Raw genomic sequence first — 14,077 nt, 5'->3', positions numbered from 1 at the left:
CCCCATCTCCTGGGGGCTTTGGCTCCCTGTGCCCACACCCCACCAGAGCAGGGGCCAGAGGTCTCTTGGGGGTTCTGCTGGTTGGCTTCGGTGTGGGACTGATCTGCCCCACATGCCCCAGGCCCGGGGGTTCCTGTGGGGTGAGTGGCACCCAAGGGTGTTGCTGGAGCCATGGAAGTGGCAGTGGCCACTGTTTGTGGCAGGGCCAGAGGAAGGGAAGTATTGCATGGGAGTCTCTCCACCCTGGCATTACTCAGCAGCGCTTGCTGCAGGAGGAGGCTGCCTGGACAGACCTGTTCCCCCTGGTTCCAGTGGCCAAGGCCAGCAGGCACAGGCACAGGAGGAAGCCTTGATGCTTCTGTCTCTGCTGCCAGTTCATCATCCTGAGCCTGCTGAGGTCTGAGCTCCAAGTTCCTGCTGAGTTATCCCCTTCCCTGAGTGCCTGCTCAGCTGCATCTCTCCTCCACCCATCCTGAGAGCTGCTTCCAGCCCTTTCCCTGCAGCCTCGAGGCTGTGCACCCTCCTGGCCCTGCCCGTGCCCCAGTGGGACCAGTGCCACCACCTCCCTCCCCCAGTTCAGGGAACTGGGTGCCACTGCATAAATAGCAATTAGGAGCAGGCATGAATCAGCAGGGACATTCCCTGGGAGCATGCTGGGACAGGAAGGGACAACTGTGCCACGCCATGCCTGTGACCCAGCCACCCTCCCATGGTGGAGTCACGGGGTCCTGCAGGGCTGAGCAGTGGCTGGGGCATTGCTCAAGCTGTGGTACTGCAGTGAGGGGGAACAGGGGCATTTGGGGACTCCCCACCCCACTGCTCTGAGCAGCTCTTGCACTTGCACACCCTGGCTGGGCTTGTGTCCCCATGTGCCAGGGACAGTGGGGCCACTGCAGAGCTGCTGCATGGCAGTCACCACCCTGGTGCCACCATCCCCTCATCTGGGGCACTGTCCCGGTGGGAAACCTGGAAAGAAACTTCCAGGCCCTGTAAGCTGCTTGTGGGACGTGACAAGGAGAGGTGGGGGACAGGGAGTTGGACTGGGGCAGCGCAGGGCCTGTTCTGGGAACTGTCCTGGGGCAGCGCAGGGTCCGTGCTGGGGCTCTCCTGGGGCAGTGCAGGGCTGTCCTGGGGTCTGAGCTGGGGGACTGCACTGGAGGAGCACGGGGCCATGTTGGGAGGCTGTAGTGGTGGAGCACAGGGCCGTGCTGCCGTGCCCCAGGGACAGGGGTGTGGACAGCACTGGCCACAGAGGTGATTCCACTGGTGCTGGGCAAGGAGAAGAGGCGGCCGTGGGCCCAGCTCCTCCCCAGCCCCGGCGGGAGCTGATTGGCGCAGGCATGGCTGCCTGCCCCGGGCTCCCTGCATTTGAACCACTTCCAGAAGCTGACAAACCAGACTGGTTACAGCCAGGCTCGGCCCCAGCCCTGCCTGGCCCACGGCAGGAGGCAGTTGCCTGCGCGGGTGCCCGCCACGCCTGCACCCTTCTGGCACAGCGGGCAGCGCCCAGCTCGGTGCCCTCTCCTCCGGACCGTGGCGGGTCAGTACTGCGTTGGTGCTGGGGAGGAGGAAGAGGAGGAGGAGGAAAAGGCTGTTGGATGCTCACGGTGCTGCCCCTCTTGGGGTGGCCTCGGTGAGGGTGATGGGGCTGCGCCCGGCGCTAGAGGCTCCTGACCCACGGGTCCAGACGGGCGCCCCAAAGCGCACCGGAGGGATGTTGGGACTCTGTGCGGACACTGCTGCCTTCAAACCCTTCGGGCAGCCCTGCTGAAGGAGTCTCCTGCCCTGGAGCAGCACCCGCGTCCCGCACCCAGCCCCGAGGGGAGCCGGCGGGCGGGGGGCGAGCGGGGTGGCTGCTCTGGCCACCCCGATGGAGCCGGTGGTGGGCGAGGGGGCACAGCCTGGGCCGGTGCCGGCAGCCGGTGGGGAAGGCTGTGCCAGGCAGCGGGACCAGAGCGAGACCGCGGGGTCGGGGGACCCCGGGGAGCCGCCCCAACCCTGTGGAGAGGAGTCTGCCGCTGCCTGGAGATGCTGGGAGCTGCCACGGACGGAGGATGCCAGGGAGCCGCTCCTGCCCGGGCATGAGCAGCCGCCTGCCCACGGTCCCTCCCTGCCTGCGGGGCAGGACCCTCCCGCTGCCGACAGCGGCCCCGTCCTGCCCCGCGGAGAGAGCCCACGGCCCGGCTCCCAAAGCGTCTCCAGCTCCATCCAGAGCCTCTTCGGCGAGGCAGAGATGGCACCGAGCGGTGGCGTGGCGGTGGCAGCGGAGCCGTGCCCCGTTCTGGCGGGCAGCGAGGACGAGTGCCCCATCTGCACGGAGCCCTACGACGAGCAGCGGCACAAGGCGGCCGTGCTGAACTGCAGCCACGGGCTGTGCCGCGCCTGCCTGCGGGCCATCATGGACACGGCCACGGGCGCCGAGCTCGGCCGCGTGCGCTGCCCCATCTGCCGCCAGAAGACGCCCATGCTGGAGTGGGAGATCTGCAAGCTGCAAGAGGAGCTGCTCCTGCTGCACGCCCAGCCCGGCTCCCCCGGAGCCCTGGCCACCCCCCGGCCCCCTGCCCTGCCGCCCCGGCGCCCGGGCCTGGCCGGCGCCCTCGAGCATCGCTTCCAGGTGCGCTTCCACACCAGCCGCATGTTCGGGTGCCTGCCCTGCGTGCGGTACCCGCCCTGCCTCATCCGCGCCCTGGCCCGGCTGGAGCGGCGCTGCCGCTGCTGCTACCTCCTGCTGCTGGCGCTGCTGCTGGCCGCAGAGATGCTCAGCCTGCTCCTCATCTTCCTCCCCATCCTGCTCATGGTGATGCTCTTCCTCATCCTCGACAAGTAGCGCTGGCTTTGTGCCCTCGGGCTGAGCGTGCGTGGGGAAGGAGCCCAGCTCCGGCTCTGCCCGCGACCGTGATGCCAGCGGGGAGCAGGCCTGGGACCCTGGGTGCCCGGGACACCTGGCACTGCCCGTGAGCCCGGGGCGGGGGAGGCAGCGGAGGAGCAGGAGCAGGCAGCAGAGGGAGGCGACCCTGGAGCTGGGCATGACCTGCACCGCGGTGACATCGCTGCCGCAGCCAGGGGGCCGATGGAGTGGGGCACATCCCTGCCTGGCGCTGGGCACCAGAGAGGCTCTGCGGGCAGAGCAGGGCTGTGCCATGGGCTGTGCCATGGACTGTGCCATGGGCTGTGCCATGGACTGTGCCACGGACTTTGCCACGGGCTGTGCCACAGACTTTGCCATAGGCTGTGCCACGGGCTGTGCCATGGACTGTGCCATGAGCTGTGCCACGGATTGTGCCATGGACTGTGCCACCTGCACCCAGGACAAACGGGCTGGAATCCCCCAGCATGCACTGAAAATACAACCTGTGTTTGTACCACAGCTGTGTCCAGCTGAGTTCAGTGCTCAGTCTCATCATGTCCCTGTGGGGCCTGGCAGTGCCACAAGGAGGGAATGGGCACAGCCAGTGCACCCACCTACAAGGGGAGCGTGCCCCACCATGGCACCTCCCAGCCCCTGCAGAGCCGTGCCAGCCCGTGCTCAGACTGTGCCCTTCGGGGAGATAAGTGAGCAAACACGGCTCACTCAGTGCCATACACAGGTGGAGCAGCCTGTGGTGAGTGGCACTGGGGCTGTGCCCACATGGGCCTTGCCATGGAGCAGGAGTGTCCCAGGGCTGAGCAGGATCTGGGCTCTGCCTTTGACTGCCAGCCTCACGTGGTGGCCACACGCCAGCCAGGTGATGTCTGGGTCAGTGTGGCTGCTCTGCACCCTTGTTCCTCCCCAGGGAGGGGGATGGGGATCTTCCCAGGCTTTCAGCCACCTTTGGGCTGGTGGTGGGTGGAAGAGAGCTGTCAGACCCTCGAGGTCCTCCCAGGATTCCATTTTAGGGGTGCTGACAGCCACCTCCACAGGCTGGAATGTGCAGCAGTCTGTTTGTCACTGCTGGCCTCCTCTGGGTGTCCTGCCAAGGCTCTGTGCTGACCCCACGCCAATTCCCCCCTCCCTGTGCTGTCCCCCCTCTCTGTCCCTCTCAGCCCAGCCCTGCTGGGGGCTGGTGACACTGCTGTGCCCTGTCCTCCTGCCTGGCTGTGCTGGGCTTGTGCAACCATCCCCCTGTCCTGGCTTTGCCCCTCTGCCCCGGAAACACCCTCGGGCCCCTCCCCAGGGCTGTGGCTGTGGGAGACAGGGTGCCAACCCCCCTTCCTCTTCCTCTTCCTCCTGCCCAGAAGCTGGGGGGTTGAGCAACCAGCGAGCACTGCTGTGCCCACACAGCTCCTCAGAGAACCCCTGTCCTTGTGCCCAGGAGGGCAGAGACTGGGGCTCTGGGCTTTGCCAGGACACTGGTGCCACTGAGCATCAGCGCTGCCAGGGGCTGCTCTGGGAAAGTGCTGAGGCACAGGAGCAGGGCAGGGCACCCCAAAACAGGTCAGGTCAGCAGGCAGAAGCAGGTGGGTCTCCCCAGTCCTGGTGGCACCAAGGAATATTTATTTATACCAAGTGGAGCAGCTCCATCAGGAGAAGTGCCAGTTCAGCCCTGGCTGGGGCGTTTCTGGCTCCATGGAGCCCGTGGGGAGGGGGAGCTCAGACACCCGGGGGCTCTGTCACCATGGGGGAGCCTCGTGCCCCTGCCCTACATTGCGTGGGGGTGTTTGGGGTGAACCAGGCCAGAGCTGCCCCCACGGGACACCCCCAGCACTCCTGTGCTCCCTGGGCCGGCCGTTGGCACCTCTGGGTGCTGAAAGCTGAAGGGCACCTCCATCCCCCCGAGAAGGGGATCCCTGGGGGCTGTGGGGTGGGATGGACCCTGTGGGCCATGTGGAGCCTGGCTGCAGTATCCACTCCCAGAGCTGGGTTATATTTAGCAGCCTGAGATAATGGTGAGCAGGGCTGGGGGCTGACAGGGCTGACCCAGGGCTGATGCCGGGCTCCTGCCACAGGCACAGCTTCCAGCACAGCCCCCCAAACCCACCCAACCTTCCCACTTGCAGCCCTGTCCTCTCTCCCAAGCCCCTGACACCCCATTGCAACACCCCAAATGTTTCATGGCATCCCCCAGCCGGCACCTGCTGGTGCCAGGTGATGTGGTGTCCCCAGACCAGTGACTTGGCTGTGCCCATCCCTGCAGGGACCGGCCCATTCTCTCCTGGCTTCTCCCACTGCAGCCTGGTGTGTCCCTGCTCTGGCCAGAGGCATCCCCGTCCCAACTGCACCACAACCAGCAGCACCTTCCCTCCTGCACTCTGCCCCTCCTCTGGGGACATGTCCCCCCGCTGTGTCCCTTGGCAGTGTGACCAGAGTGCCAGCAGCCCCGGGGCCAGCACGGGGAGGGGACACGGAGCTGGGCAGTGAGCAGGAGCCCGCGGCCCGCCCTCTCCTGGATTTCACCCCAAGGAAGCTCCGAGCTCAGCAGTCCCTCCCCAGCCGCGGGGCCAGCCCTGCCCTGGGGACCCGTCACAGCCGCCACCATGGTCCTGTCACGGCGGGATGCGCGTTGTGAGAGCTCGGCACGGAGCTCCCTCGGCTGGAGCGGCCGCTCGGGGCCGTGACCGCCCGGGGACGTTTGAGGCTGCGTGTCCCCAAGGAGGGCTCGGCCCTGGTGCTCAGCCACGTCCCTGCAGACGGGAGGGGAGCTCCCCATGGCCCGGCACAGCCTCGCTCGCCTGTTTGCATCCAGGGGCAGCTGCTCCTGCCGTGCCACCTCTGGGGCAGGATGGGGGTGGTGGGGCCACCCCATGGGGCCAGCGCTGCCACCGGCCCTTCAGGAGCAGAACAGCCCCAGGCACCGAGAGTCTGGGCTGCAGGAGAGGCTTCTCACAGAATCACAGAATGCTCTGGGTTAGAAAGAACCCATCCAACTCCTGGCCGTGCACAGACACCCCAACAATCCCACCCTGTGCCTGTGAGCATTGTCCAAATGCTTCTTAACTCTGGGGAGAATGACTGGCAAACACCACGCCCCAAACCCATGGCAAAGGCTGAGCCCAAACCAGGCCGAGCCCAAACCAGCCCGATCCTGGCACTTCCCATATAAATGAGGACATTTGGGAAAAGGATCACCCCCAGGAGCAATTTAACTCCCCACATCACCTCTCCTACCATGAGCCAAACTGGGAGAGCCCAGAGCTTCATCCCAGCCTGGGATAGATGTTACAACCATGAGGAGATTTTAGAACCAGCTCACCTGGGAACATCTCTGCTCTCATGTGGCCAAACCTCCTCCTGCAGCAATGTCCTGGCCATGCTTAAGCAGCTCATAGGACTTAGAGACCTTCAAAAACTTAGCATGGAGGCACAAGGCTAGAATGGCCATGGGAGCATTTTAGGGGATGTGAAAGACTCTTAATTCACCTGCATCTGTGACACAAGGGCTGGCACCACCCCATGTCCCTGTCCTTTGCAGCAAACCTGGCACCTCTTCCAGCAAGTGCTTATTCGAGGTTAATAGGGCAGGAGAAATGGGTTCTCACCCAGTACTTGCTCCTGAAAGGCCCTATTTCTTCCTTAATTGTAACTCAAAATCAAATTAGCAGTTTTAAATTTACTCTGTGCCCAAGAGGTGCCACGAGTGTAGGGGAGAACACATTGTACCCTTTGTCCTTATGTAATAAAAAGGGTAAATTCCTACCGAGGGCAAAATTGCTGCCACCTCTGCTCTGGTTGGCCCACAGCTTCGGTGTCTGTGGGGACAGAGATGCTCAGCCTGGATTTAATATGAGCTTTTGGGGTGCCAGAGTTCCTTATCCTGGATTTGGCCTGAGCCTTTGGGCTGATGGAGATGCACATCCTGGATGAGGGGCTGCCCCAACTCCCCCAAGCAGCCACATGATTTGGCTCAGTGTGGGGCTGCTGTGACCACCAGGAGACCCCCCACACTGTGCCAAGGCTGCACAAAGGATGGAGGAATGTGAGTGCAGGGTGGGGATGTTGGTAAGGACAGGGAGACACGACACAGCTCCAGCATCCTTGGGGATGAGGGTGGCACTGGCTGCGTTATTGGTGCTGTAGTTCAGCACCCCTGGACTGGGAGGTGTTCTGTTCTCCAGGCATAGAAATCCCCCTGGGATGGGAATCAGCACAACAGGAAAAAGGGTCTGCAGCCATCCTTGCACCCTCCTGGATGTGCTGCTGCTTTGGAAGCAGATGCTCCACCTTGGCCCAGAGCTGAGGGCAGAGACAGTTACTGCTCCTGGAGAAGGGAAATTTGTGGGCTGGCGCTGTTTGTGGGCACACAGTGCCTGTGGGCCCACCCCAGCCTGTTCCCACGCCAGCCAGTGTGTACAGCTTGCCCTGGGGAGCTGCCTTGTCCTGGGACCATCATCCCAGCTGCTTCTGCTGCAGATTCCCGGCTCTCCCAGCTGTGGAGCTGCCATCCCAGTGACCCTAGGGTCCTTCGGGGCACACAGTGGGTTCCATGTGCTGGTGCTGCCAGCCCCAGGGCAGCTCCTGCATGCTGTGGGAATGGTGCAGAGAGGAGTCCATGAGTGCAGCTGCCTCACCAGAACAGGGAAACCCAGCACTGCCCATGTCTCTCCTTAGCTCCCTTCAACAGCAGGTCCCACCAAATGGCACATCCTCCCACCAGTATCCCATATCACCTGGGGAGAAAGGGGACATCCAGTGGGTGTTTGAGGGCTCTTGCTGTGGCTGGGGACCCCTTGCCAAGTTGGGCAGGGTCCCCCAAGGTGCCCAGCCACGTGCAGGGGCCGGGCAGGGAGGGGACACAACTCCCTCAGAGCTAAAAGCCAGGTTGGAGAAGGAGGTCCCAGCCCAGGGCAAAGCTGTAACCCGGGTATGGCCCAGCCTGTCCCACAGGGGAAGCAGGGCCAGGGCACATCCTGGTGTCACCCCCCTCCCGCCCCGGTGACGCGGCCCCGGACTCCAGCTCAGCCTTCGTTCCAATATAATCTTTATTGGGGAGACTGATGGGGTCAGAACAAGGCCGGGTATAAAACATGATCATGGTCACAACCAGCAGCAGGAGGCATTGGCAGAGCAACACAGACACGGTACCGGCGCCGTTCCCCGCCGGAGCGAGAACGGTTCTGGGGCTGCGCCAGCGGCATCGCCCGCCCCCTCGGGACAGCACAGGGCATGGACTGATCCCTCTCCCTGCATGGGTGCTGGGCTTTGGCCAGTGCCAGGGGCACTGTTTCCTCCAGGATGTAGGTTCTGGGACCCCTCAGGCTCACCCAGCCCCAGCACCCTGGGACTGGGCAGCACGTGCCCCTGGTGCCGTGCCAGGCTGGGTTGTGGTGCTCAGCCCCATGGGAGCACCCAAAACTATGGCTTTTTCTTTATTTTGTTTTGTTTTGTTTTTTTTGGCAGCAAACTTACCCCTCCAGGTGCTCTGGAGAAAGCAAGACTGTGCACAGGAAGCTGCTGCCCTGCCAGCCCCTCTGCACAGGGGTCAGAGCAGAGGTGCTGCTCTGGGGAAGGGACTGTGGGCAGGAGCCAGACCTCGGTCCCCCTACCCAGTCAAATCCCCTCACTGGAGTCAGCAATTTGGGGTACTGGACCCCGTGCCACCCTCCTGAGCCATCCCCTGGGGCATCGGTGTGGGTCCCGGGCGGAGGGGCAGAGAACGGGCACAGCTCAATGCCTTTGTGAACACGTAGTGGCCTGGGATGGGGTGGCTGGGGATGGACGGGGAAAACAAGAATCCTCCAAAACGAGGACAAAGTGGAGCTTTCCTCAAGGGCCGGCGGAGGACATGGGCCGCACGTCTGCTGGCATCCGAGGGGCCGGCGTGGCGGCTTGGTGTGGCTACTGAGACTCGGGCGCACGGCGGTGTGGCCACCGAGATGAAAGCTTTGGCAAATAACTTACAGAGAGGGGGTGGAGGGGGCAGCTGGGGACCTGTCCTCACTTCCTGTGCTGGGAGGGTGGCCCAGTGTGGCACCATGCATCTCCAGGGCTCCTTGTGCTGCTGCTGCCGGCCGTGGGGCGATGGGGAGAGCGTCACTCCGGCCAGAGCCCAGCGTCCGCTCCTGGGAGAGCCGGGGAGAGAGGAGGGAGAGGCGCCCGGGGAAGGAGCACGGTGAGGAGCTCGATGCACCACAGGAGCGCCCGCCGCAGGGCCAGGGGAGCCGCAGAGCCCGGGTGCGCTGGTGGATGTGCTCCCCTTGCCAGCGTCCCTCTCCCCGGGCACCACCGGTGAGTCGGGGGCTGCTGCAGGTCCCAGCACCCCCTCTGCCCCCCCCCCGAGTGCCGGCAAGGACACCGGTCCCACATCCTCCGTGGTGAGTATTAGAGCATTCCCTGGCGGTGCCACTGGCAGGGAGGGGACAGGGGGCCGCGCTGTCCCCGCCGTGCCCCGTGCGGAGGGGCGGGCGGGCGCGGGGCTCACATGATGGTGCAGGAGGACAGCGGGTTCCGGATGTGGCAGGTGCAGGCGGCCCCGCAGTACTGGCGGAAGGTCTGGTAGCAGCTGCGGTCGGTGTCGCTGCTCCACTGGACGGGGTTGGCGGCCAGGGCCTCGGCCGGCAGTCTGTTCAGGATACTGGTGTTGACGGCCAGCGCCGCCAGCCCGTAGTCGGTGAAGAGGACGGTCTCCCGCTTGCAGGTGGGGCAGGAGATGAACTTGTACTTGGGGCAGGACTCGTAGAGGATCTGCAGGCACTCCTCGCACACCGAGTGCAGGCAGGAGAGGATGCGGGGCCGCTTGTTGGTGAAGTTGTACATGTGGCCGCAGGTGGGGCACTCCAGGGGCTCGCAGGGCGTCGAGGGATGCAGCACGTACTGGTTGACGATCACCTCGTCCGACGGCGGCTGCCGGTGGTAGCAGACCTCGGAGCTGCCCTTGCGCTGGCCCTGGTAGCCGCGCTCCCGCCGCGGCAGGGGGGGAGTCCGGGGCAGCGGCAGCGGCCCGGGGGTGGCATCCAGGGCGGGGATGTCCCCGCACGCCTGGTTGACGATGATCTCGGACTCGGAGGGCCACGCGCGCTTGGCCACGAGGGGCGGCTCCCGGCGCGGGGCGGGCGCGTAGCGCGGCTGCGACCCCTGCAGCTCCGAGAACTTCTCCGGGTGGATGATCTTCATCGCCTCCATTTTAATGATGACCTGTTGCCCTTTCAGACACGACATGAGTATCGTTTTCACATTACTGTCCACTGCTCTGGGGTCTCCGAGGGACGCCTGCATGAGGCTAAAACATGCTGGCAGCCTGCTGAGCTTTCAATCTCGCTCTGGCCGCGGAGCAGGAGCACAGGGAGCAGCAGCTGGTGCGGGAGAGCATCCTGGGGAGACGGGCCAGCGGCAGCGGACCCCACGCCCCTCTTCTGCAGCCAGCCCCGAGGGTGCCAGGAGCGAGGCTGGGGCAGGCAGGAGAAGGCAGGGCTCACAGTGGCATCCTGCCTGCCTCGAGATGCTCTTGGGCGGCTGATCAAAGCGCCGGCTCCCCGCAGCCTCGCCGGGATGTTAACGTGACATTGGCAGTCACTCAGCAGCCCTGCTCTTCGCCTTCGCTGCCACTTCCCACGGCAGATCAGCTGCAGTCGGAACGGTAATTTGGGGATGGCGGCAGTGGGCACTGCCCAGGGCAGGTGAGTCCAGGGAGGATCTTGCAGAACTGGAGGCAGCTCTCACTTTGCCCCAGGCCGGCCTCTGTTCCTGTTTACATGCAGTGGGATCCTCGTGGCGCTGAAGAATGTGTTTGCAAATTCCTTTGCTCTGACTTCCCGGCTCTCCCACTTGCAGTCACCGGCAGCTCCCACAGGGCAGGGGCTCGGGGCACATCCCGTGCCAGAGGGCAGCTCACCTTGGCTGCGGCCAGGACACCGCACACCTTGTCCCCTCGGTCCCTGGTACCTCTGTCCCCAGCTCAGCTTCGTGCTCGCTGGAAATGAAAAGGGAGAGGGGGTTGGATCCAAGGCTCTTCATGGATCTACCGTCTGCCAGCGCTCCCTCGGGATGCGTGCCCGCCTGCATCCCGGCAATTTGGCAGCCATGCCCTCCGGGTCCTGTCCATCCGCCCGCGTGCTTGGGCTGCGGAAGTGGGAGCAGGCAGGTATTTCCCCCACGGCATCGCCTCGGCGGCCCCGAGCGGGGGGTGCCGGGACCCCCCTCTGCCCTGAGGGTGGGAGGCAGGTCCCCCTGAGCCCCCCTGGGCTGCGGAGCCCCTCTCGAAGGGGTTCCTCCGCCGACCTGCCTCTGCTCAGGGTTTTCTCTCACGTTTAGCCCCTCCTCTGCTCAGTGGATCTATTTTTACCTCCATCGCTTGCTCCTGATCTGTCCGTGCTATTATCCCTCCCTCCAGCTTCCTGTCCCCCCCTTCCCAGCTCCCTGCCCTTGTCCCGGGGCTGATGGAGAGGACAGGCCACGTTTGCGGGCAGGAGATGGGGGGCAGGCAGCCAGCCCGAGGCCATTTTCTCCCTCAGCAGCCCCTGCGCCAGCCCGGCTCTCCTCCGAGAAGGGCGAAGGCGCTCTCCTCCATCACGCTGCAAATCCTGTTAGAGGGATGCCTCTCCCGCCGGGCGCTGCCATGCCTGGCGGAGGGGGCCCGAGGGGGCCATCTGGTTGCAGCAGCAGCAGCCTTTGGGGATGAAGCGAGGCCGCGGGGTTCAGCCCCGGGTGCCCGAGGGCTGGGAGGGGGGGCTGGATCCCTGCCCAGCCCCAGCAGGGATGTCCCGGGGGCCATGCCCTGGAAGCACTGGGGTCCCGCAAGCATCCTGCCCTGCAGAGGGAGGCCTCGCCTCTTGCATTCCCCCTCGCGGGCCCACATCCTGCACCCCACTTCCTACACCCCACATCCTGCACCCGCGTCCCACAAACAGCATATATCCCCCCCTCCCGCAGCAGCAGCAGCCCCAGGGGCTCTGCCTGCAGCTCTCACACAGACACTCACCCGCAGCACCCACGAGCACAGCGACACGGGTGGTCAGCAGTGCCACGCACTGTCACCGCGTTCCCACGCTCGTTCTGTCACACCCCTTCACGCACAGCCCTGGCGCAGCACCCGCACCCCCACCGCCCCTGGGGCGACACAGCCCCCCGCCATCCCCGTCCGTTCGGGGGTGACACAGCCCCCGCCGCACCCCACACCCCATCACTCCGGGGGAGGCACAGACCTCCCAGCATCCTCCCCTCCCCAGCCTCCCACCGCAATCCCCAGCCCCCCGAGTCCGTGCCCCACGCTCGCAGCACACAGTGCTCCCGCACACACACACACGTGCGCTCCCGCACGCCCGCGGGGTGACTCCCCCGCCCCTGCCCGCCGTTACCTGCGCTGGCCCCGGGCAGGGGTCCCGCTTCAGCCCCCGCTCCGTGCCCGGTGCGGCTCCGCAGGCCCGAGCGGCGGAGGTTATCTGAAAGGCAGCGGGCTGCGGCGCTGCCCCGGCCAGGCGCGGCTCCCCGGGGATGCTGGCGGCTCCGAGGCGCGGCTCCACCGGGATGGTCCTGGCCGGCCGCCCCCGGCCCCGCCGCCCGCTCCGGCCGCGGCCGCGGCGGCGCGGGGAGGGGACCGGGCGCAGGGGCCGGGGCTGGCGGCGCCGGGTCGCTCCGGATGCTCGGCGGGGACCGGCGGCCGGGGGAGCCGGCAGGTACGGCCGCTGCCGCTCCGGGGGCTCCTTCGTGCCCTCCCCCGGCTCCCCCCGCCGCCCCCGGCCGCGAACTCCGGCTGGGCGCGGGGCTGATGCAACACCCCCGGCCGGCAGCGCAGGCTGCGGGGGGCTGATGCCAGGCCCCCCTGTGCCCCTGGGCAGGTGCAGGCAGCGGCGGGCAGCAGCGGGCAGGCAGCGGCGGCTCCGTGCCCGCCGTTCCCGGGGCCCGGCGGCGCGGGCGCTGCTGCGCGCTCCCGCCGCCGCCCGCAGTGCCGCCGCAGTGGTGCAGCCGCCTCACATTTCTCTCGCTCAGCAGCGCCGGGGCCCGCCGGCCGCAGCGCCTGACGCCCAGCACGCCCCCTCCCCGCCCCGCACCCCTTCATCGCCCCGCACAGCCCCCTCTCCGCACATCCCTCCTTACCCCGACCCACTCCCCTGGTCCCACACATCCCGCTTCCCCACAGCCCCTCTCGCCCCGCACCCCCTCTCCCCGCAGCCGCTCCCGAACGCTCCCCGCGGCCCCGCTCCCTCTCCCGGGCCGGCCGGGCCCCCGCGGGTCGCTCCGAGGGGCCCGCGGTGACTCAGCATCAGCGCCGCTGGAAGCGGCTCCGCGGCGCCGGGGCCGCTCCGGGGACGCGGCTGTGGGGCAGCGTCGGGGAGGGGGCCCTGTCAGCAGCCCCTGCAGCCCCCGGGGCTGGGGAGAGGTCGGACAGCCAGGAATTCCCCCACCACGGCTTTTTCCCACTGCCAAATCAGCCGTGCACCCCACACTGTCCCCTGGGATCCATGGCCACGGCTGTCGGGGGAGCAGAGGGGGCCCCTGAGAGCCCCCCAGTCCCTGCTGAGCTCCAGAGCTCCTGGGCATGGGTGCTCATTGGTCCCTGGGGACACGGTGGGCTCAGTGTGGTGGGTGGGGGTCCCAGCAATGCTGACAGGTCCCTGCAGAGTGCTGGGGAGCGTTGCTCATGGCCATGGGCTTGCTGGTGTGACCCCCATAGTGGCACAGGCAGACAGGACCCCACAGGCTGGGGACACCCCACAAGGTGCCCTGAGCAGATGACTCCTGGTCCATGCTTCCTGGCTCCTGCAGATGTGAGAGGCATGGATGTTCCCTGTTAGAGGCCAGGCTGCCTTCTCCCCCTGCTGTGGGTGCCTCCAGAATGGGGACCCCACAGGCAAATGGCCCAAATGAGGAGGCAACCCCACACAGAGCCCTCCAGCTCCCATGCCCCGACCCCAGGAGCAGTGACCCAGGATGTGCACACTCAAATCCAAACCCAAACCCAAACCCAAACCCAAACCCAAACCCAAACCCATTCCACCCAGCCCTGGCTGGAGCAGGATGCTGGTGGGGGCTCACCAGGCTCCTTTGGGTGCTGTTGGGGTTCCTCTGCTTGTGTTGCCCATTGCTATTTTTTAGTTTTTTATATTCCTCCAGGATTGTGCCTGGGCTTTTATGACCTCCCTGAAGATTGCCCTGTCCAGCCCTGCTTGCTGACCCTCCAGCCCTGCTGCAGCAAAGATCCAGCCCCTGTAACAAGGGGTCTGTGTG

The 14,077-nt window shown here is 65.9% G+C and overlaps 2 protein-coding genes across 3 annotated transcripts; one reads left to right on the top strand and one right to left on the bottom strand.

The window, feature by feature from the left end:
• The first annotated feature begins 41 nt into the window (after positions 1–41).
• LOC139603216 (ring finger protein-like) lies at positions 42–3,365 on the top strand. Its single transcript, XM_071453807.1, has one exon. The coding sequence runs from the start codon at positions 1,871–1,873 to the stop codon at positions 2,825–2,827; it is 957 nt and encodes a 318-aa protein (XP_071309908.1). The 5' UTR covers positions 42–1,870; the 3' UTR covers positions 2,828–3,365.
• Positions 3,366–7,878: 4,513 nt separating this feature from the next.
• Positions 7,879–12,866, bottom strand: RNF208 (ring finger protein 208). 2 transcript variants are annotated; one of them, XM_071453634.1, is made up of 2 exons: positions 12,208–12,866; positions 7,879–10,823 (listed from the first exon to the last, which is right to left on the bottom strand). In XM_071453634.1, exon 2 carries the CDS (start codon positions 10,127–10,129, stop codon positions 9,332–9,334), a length of 798 nt encoding a protein of 265 aa, XP_071309735.1. In that variant the 5' UTR covers positions 10,130–10,823; positions 12,208–12,866; the 3' UTR covers positions 7,879–9,331. The 2 variants fall into 2 exon arrangements, with proteins under 2 accessions (XP_071309735.1, XP_071309736.1); XM_071453635.1 differs by lacking the exon at positions 12,208–12,866 and adding an exon at positions 11,832–11,972.
• Positions 12,867–14,077: the final 1,211 nt, after the last annotated feature.

The sequence above is a fragment of the Agelaius tricolor genome, unplaced genomic scaffold (assembly GCF_023055355.1).
Source record: "Agelaius tricolor isolate 1412-34295 unplaced genomic scaffold, bAgeTri1.0.p SCAF_37, whole genome shotgun sequence".
In the NCBI taxonomy this organism is placed as follows: domain Eukaryota; kingdom Metazoa; phylum Chordata; class Aves; order Passeriformes; family Icteridae; genus Agelaius; species Agelaius tricolor.
This window is presented reverse-complemented; position numbering and strand designations above follow the sequence as displayed.

Bases quoted from the DNA above. Each gene is read 5' to 3' on its own strand.
- LOC139603216 (XM_071453807.1), top strand. From the start codon at position 1,871: ATGGAGCCGGTGGTGGGCGAGGGGGCACAGCCTGGGCCGGTGCCGGCA.
- RNF208 (XM_071453634.1), bottom strand. From the start codon at position 10,129: ATGCAGGCGTCCCTCGGAGACCCCAGAGCAGTGGACAGTAATGTGAAA.